We start from the raw sequence: 6,000 nt of genomic DNA on the forward strand, positions 1-6,000 counted from the left end.
AAGCTGCAGACATGAGGTTCTGTCTTCCCTAAACACTCCAGTGAGTATAACCTAAAACAAAGATCCTCTGACATAAGCAGCAAATTCTAAACTCAGAAAGCAAGTTTGTACAACATTACCATCCAATCAAAAGACCTCATTCAAACGCCAAATATCCCAACAGTGTCTTTCCGGGATGCTATCAAGGAATACAGGTTGCATTTAGCTGCCATGTCTCTTCATTTCAAAAAAACTACACGTACCTGATGGGTCTAAAGATTTCAGGCCTTACATTCTGTGGGATGACCTTCAACCTGGGTCTGAGTGTAATTCCTTCTGATCAGACTTAATAAAGAACATTGTCAGGAATACCACACAAATGATAATGTGCACTTAGTGCATCATATCAGGAGGCTCAGGATGTCAACTTGTCCCACCACTGCTGATATTAATCTTCATTACCTGGCAATTTTGCTGCCCAGTTTCCCCACCTTAAATTCATCACTTTCCTCACTAACTGATTGTTTTACAGAAACTGATTAGTACTTAGGAATATACTCAAATCCTGTTCCTCATCAATACTCTACCCACCACATTATTATTCACTGATAACTCTTTCTAGAAGAATTACCTCTATGATAGTGACCAAATGAGCTTCTTTAGGTCCATTATTCTTTCAACACTTATTAATTTACATTCTGACAAAATTTTCTTTAGCATTTACTTACTTATATCATCATGGACTCATGTATTCCTACTTAATTCAATGTGTTGTGATCCATTATTATATTTAGTTTGAGCCTCAAACTGGTTGATTTGCCAAGGGGGAGGCCTTTTAGGCTGGATCTTGGTCTTTTTGACATGCCTCCATCATTTCCCTTACTTTGCTTGGAACTTAGAAAACAAGATCTGGAAGGACAGTGGGCTCACTGCTATTAGGGTATAACACACAAACACATACACACATACAGGTATATACATACATGACTATAACTATTTCTAGATCTGTGTACATGCGTAAAACTTGAATTCATACGTACACTTCCAATTCCAATCCAACACACCTAAGGGCTCTTACTAGTCTTCTTTCTATCTTTCTAGACATACTCTCTAGTAGCAAAAATCTTGACTGCCATTACCCTTGACAAATTTACTTCATTGCCTCATCCATTTACCTATTTCCTTAATGTAAGCAAAATCCAAATGACACTGACTGTCTCTGCTTATCATCTCTGTGTTCCCTACTTTTTATCTCTGGCTACGGGCCTTGTGCCTCTGTGTGATCCCCAACCCTCTTCACTACCCCATGCTGATGCCTCCAAGTCAGGAAGGGAAGATGCCTGATCATTTTTATTTAAAAACTTTTTTCTTTCTTTCAGCACATACATCGACAACACTTTCAATATCTTGTTTAGTGTTGCGATTAAATATAAGCTTTCTTGCCAAGAAAAGATGATTAATCAGAAATGTGAGTACTTCCTTAAATAGAATTCAGTTTTATTAAAGGGAACCTTGAGGTAATTCACTTAAGACATAATTTTTTTCACTTGAGGTACTATGCTATAAATCCCTTCTTTCGCTGGTAAAAGGCTAGAAGACACAGAATTTATTTACAATTCAGATAGCTAGTATCTATCTGCTAATTAAGTTGTGGCAAGTTCTAGAAGTAATATCAAACTTGGTCAAACTCTGCTCCTTAATATTTTTTCTTCTGTATTTTACTGCCATTCAATGTAAAGAGCTCTCTTGTTGAATTATTATTAACCATCTAAAATGCAAACCATTATGCTTGTCAAAATTCCTGACACATGTTTTGGATAATTCTGAGAAATCATAAAGTCTGACTAAAGATGATAAATAATGGTCAGTAAATATATTTGTTAATCATTTCAGATGTATCTAAATGTAAATAAACTCAGATTTCACACTGAAAACTTAGCTGTTCAAAAAGCAAGACAAAAAAATTTTTAATTATGAAAGATGTCAGAACAGCTTTTGAGATGGCAATGCTGTATACTATCTCTTTTCTACGAAAGTTAAGATAAACTTAAAGAAAAAAAGAAAGTTAGTGTTTTTAGTTTCCAATCCTGTAAAAATTAGTTTTGTCTATACTTATAGCTTTTTGACAGGAGATGTTATCTGGAACTTATTTTTTCACCATCAATCTTTCATTAAGCTCCTATACATCAAGCACAAAATTCCTACTATAATCTAATGAGATTAACAGAAAAATATGCAACTGTAAAAACATCAGATAAAAATAAGTATTATTATGGACATATGCACAATGGGTTTGTAAACAGAGAGAGGGAATCTAATCCAGTCTTGGTCACTGAAGGTTGCCAAGAAGAAAGGAAGATGAACCTACAGTGGACCTGGTAGTCTCTAAAAAGATAAGAATTAGTTATTTAGGAGAAAGAAGTCACTCCAGGAAAGGGTACCAAGGAAAGAGAGTATGATATTTTCTTAGCCCAGAGGATTTGAAGTAAGGAATTGGCAATGACATTCAGTAAACATCAAAAAGGTCTTTAAAGATTAATTAGATGGGGGGACGGGGAAAATGGAGTGAAAGGATTGTAGAATTCCTTTTTACTACTTATACCTTAATAGTTTCCTAATCACTAGTATTATAAAATATTGACTGCTAGTAAAAAGAATTTCTGTTTTACTCTCCTGATCTGTCTTCGGTCAATATTTGCCTTCCTTCTAAAGAATATAAAGATAAATTCAATGTTTAACAGATGACAGAAGAATCCGAATACTGTGAAAATATTTCAAAATATATTTAAAACCAGACTTCTGAAAGAATTTTGTATTCCAATGGGTTTGATCTTTTATTGACTATAATTCCTATAGCAAAAAGATGAACTAAGAATTGCAGGCCAAGCTTGAAATTTCAGGCCTACAGGTATTTTTTTAAGCATAAAAAAAGTTAATATTTAAAGGATAACCTGAGTAAATATGGATATATTTACAAAGCACAAGAATTCTGAAGAACAGAGTTGTACAATATAGCAATTTTCAAATTTTATCAGATTGGAAATCTTTCCAAATGTGTAAAATTAATCATAAGTCTCAGTTCTGCATGCCTACGGGAAAATTAGTTTATTAATTATATCCTCTTCTGGTGATACATTGAGGCCCACTTGGATAGGCTTTTAAAAACAAACAAAAAAACATGATTTAGTCAATCAGGAATCTAGTAAATATTGGTTCCTTATGATTCTCTGTGCCTATTTTCTCCTACAAATAATAAAGAAGACAATCTACCTCTATTTCAAAAGATTATAATGCAGAAGTAATAATCTTTATTATGGGTCTAGTTGATTAAAAAAGAAAAACAATTCTCACTTTTTCCTTTTATCCCTTTTCCGTTTTACTTTTAGGAAATTACAAGTAACAGAGATCATATGTACTACAGAGTTCTTTTTCATTAGACCAATGAAGCAGTTAAATAAAAACGAATAAGGAAAAGAAAAACAAAAGACAGAGAGACATAAAAAAGAAAAAAAATCCTTAGAGTTGAATAGAATTCATTATCAGGAACAGTTTCTGTAATGGTTACAAATCAGTTTTCTAATAAGTTACTCAGTATTTGAACCTAGTTTATAAAAATTTATCCAGAAGTTCATTTCCTTATTTCAAAATGGTCACTGGAAATTTCTGCTACCCGATTCCAAAAAATGGAGTGGGGGAACAGAAAACTGATTTGGATGTCATAATTTGATTTCAAAGTATAAATCTCTATGGATCTCTAAAGTAAAGGAGGAATTTTTAAGAATGTTTATATGATGACTCTAGTGACTAAATGTCTTCTAGATCCTTGCTACTAAAGGCATGGTCCACAGACAAGCAGCATCGACATCACCTGCAAACTTGTTAGAAATACAGAATCTGGCTTCACTCCAGATCTACTGAACTAGAATCCTCATGTGATTAGTACAGAGGCCTTATTTTCAGTAGTGAGGTTCTAGACTATCGTCAAAATAGTTCATCGAATCTACTTTGCAGCAAATGGATTGAAATATTCATCACCATATACTACTGACAGAATAAATAATGTAGTGCTGACAAAAGGAACAGTCTCTGGGCTTAGGTGTCCAAGTTGGAATTCTGGCTACCCCTCTTCCTGTGTGATCTAAGGCATGTTACTTAACTCTATGCTTTGGTTTCATTCACCCCTGCAATGGACATGGATAGGTATACCTATCTCATAAAAATAACTTTAAAGTTTAAGTGAAATATTATGTAGAAAATGCTCAGAATTAGTGCCTGGCACACTATGGGCAATCAGGAAACATTTACTGTTATCATTATTGTCAGTATCGAGTTCAATTGCCACTAAGTGAGAGAAAACCTGGAAAAGAACAAAATGAGAGAGGGGCAATGGGAGATTAAAATATGGGAGATTAAAATTGAAGTTACACCTAAAACATGGCAATTAATTTTTTTTTTTTTTAACTATCAAAATCAATAGATTTATCAACCTGGGGCTGCAACTGACTCTCTAAATAGGAGGTAGGGGTTGCGGGGAAAGCCTGGGAGAAGGACCACAACACCGAAGAGAAACAGAAGAAAGAGGGAACAACATGAGATGAAGGAGACAGCTATGTTTTCTTCTCTGGATCAATTTTCTTCTAGATAGCCAGAGCCTAGTGGCAGATAAGCAAATCAATGAGTCCAGCCACTGGAGAGAGAGAAAAGGACTGGCACTGGCCCAGTTGGGCCCTTGGAGTGACCTCTGGAACCCTGACACCTAACTGGCCAGGCCAGAATCTCCCTTGGCTCTTGAAGTGCCTTTCTCACCCCAAACAAAACTGGGGGGAAGGAGGGAGCAGGCTTTATAGTCCCCATGATGTCCCAACCCCAAATAGATGCCCTCGAGCTTCTAACCTGTGAATATGCCCGATGATAGCACACACGCCTGTCAAGAAATGCATGAAGGACCTATGATTCTCTGTCAGCTAAAAATATTTTGTAAAACCAAAGTATTCTGATCAATTAAAATTAGAAATAGGTAAAAGGCATTTAAGCACAGACTAATGATCATTTCTGAATTTTAAGCATTCCAATCACTTCATTGTTTCTCTCTGTATTTTGATGGCTTATTAAATGTAATAGTCTATTTTACCAGTCGCTTGCTATAAAGTAATGCTGTACTGCTGCCACTGGAAACTGCCCATTTCGAAAAATGCATTACATGTTCCAACTGTTTAGAAAGTCCAGCCACTTCCTGTTGTTGTTGCATAAGTTTCATGCGATGGTCCTTTGCAAGGTTCTGAAAAGAAGAAAATAAGTTCCAAATTAGTTCTGCCTATAACACGTACTTTAATGGTCATTTTCGGATTACCAAATTAGAATAATCACCACCTCTAAGAACCCAAGAAATAGAAACTGAAAAAAACTTGTGTTTTTTCCCCTTAGTACAAAAGATCACTCTTATTGCAGCAAACAACTGCGTCCCAAATGTCAAAGCCAACACCACCAGTGCCTTCCCCTAACCCCCACCATCTGGTTTTATGTATTCTGGGATTTAGATTTCTGTTCATGCATCTTTCAATACCCAAAAGGGATCAAAAACTGCAGATTAGCTATAATAGAGTAAATGCCTGTTAAATTCAGTACCCACAAGTAAAACAGATGTACCTACCATCCAGCAATTTAGTAAAAGTTACCAGATCATATGATTAGTAAATCACATGGTTTCGCCTTCTAGCATTCGAGTCCTGATTGCAACCAGTTTGTGCTCAGTCATAACATGTGAGAGACAACACATTTTATGGTAAAAAAGATATATTATTTTTGTCTATTGAGAATTGCCTTGCGAGGCCATTTTATACAGTGACTGATAGTGTCAATATATTCTCAGAAAAGCTACATAAAAGCAGAACACAGAATTTCTCTATAAGGGATTTCCCCTTTTCTAAGGGAAGGAAACAAGCAAGAACGCAGATTAATCAAAAGCGAAGAGACCTAAACTTTGGTCGTTTTAAAGATCTCTGTTCATAAATTTCTTATACT

General features: G+C 35.2%; 1 protein-coding gene across 1 annotated transcript in view; it reads right to left on the reverse strand.

Moving 5' to 3' along the window:
* TRIM24 (tripartite motif containing 24) overlaps nt 1-6,000 on the reverse strand; it is a 113,507-nt gene that overhangs the window by 30,978 nt on the left and 76,529 nt on the right. The window contains exon 9 of the mRNA XM_025045850.1: nt 5,111-5,257. Coding sequence (XP_024901618.1) covers nt 5,111-5,257 — 147 coding nt within the window. The remainder of the gene's footprint in view (nt 1-5,110; nt 5,258-6,000) is intronic.

The sequence above is a fragment of the Pteropus alecto genome, unplaced genomic scaffold (assembly GCF_000325575.1).
Source record: "Pteropus alecto unplaced genomic scaffold, ASM32557v1 scaffold22, whole genome shotgun sequence".
In the NCBI taxonomy this organism is placed as follows: domain Eukaryota; kingdom Metazoa; phylum Chordata; class Mammalia; order Chiroptera; family Pteropodidae; genus Pteropus; species Pteropus alecto.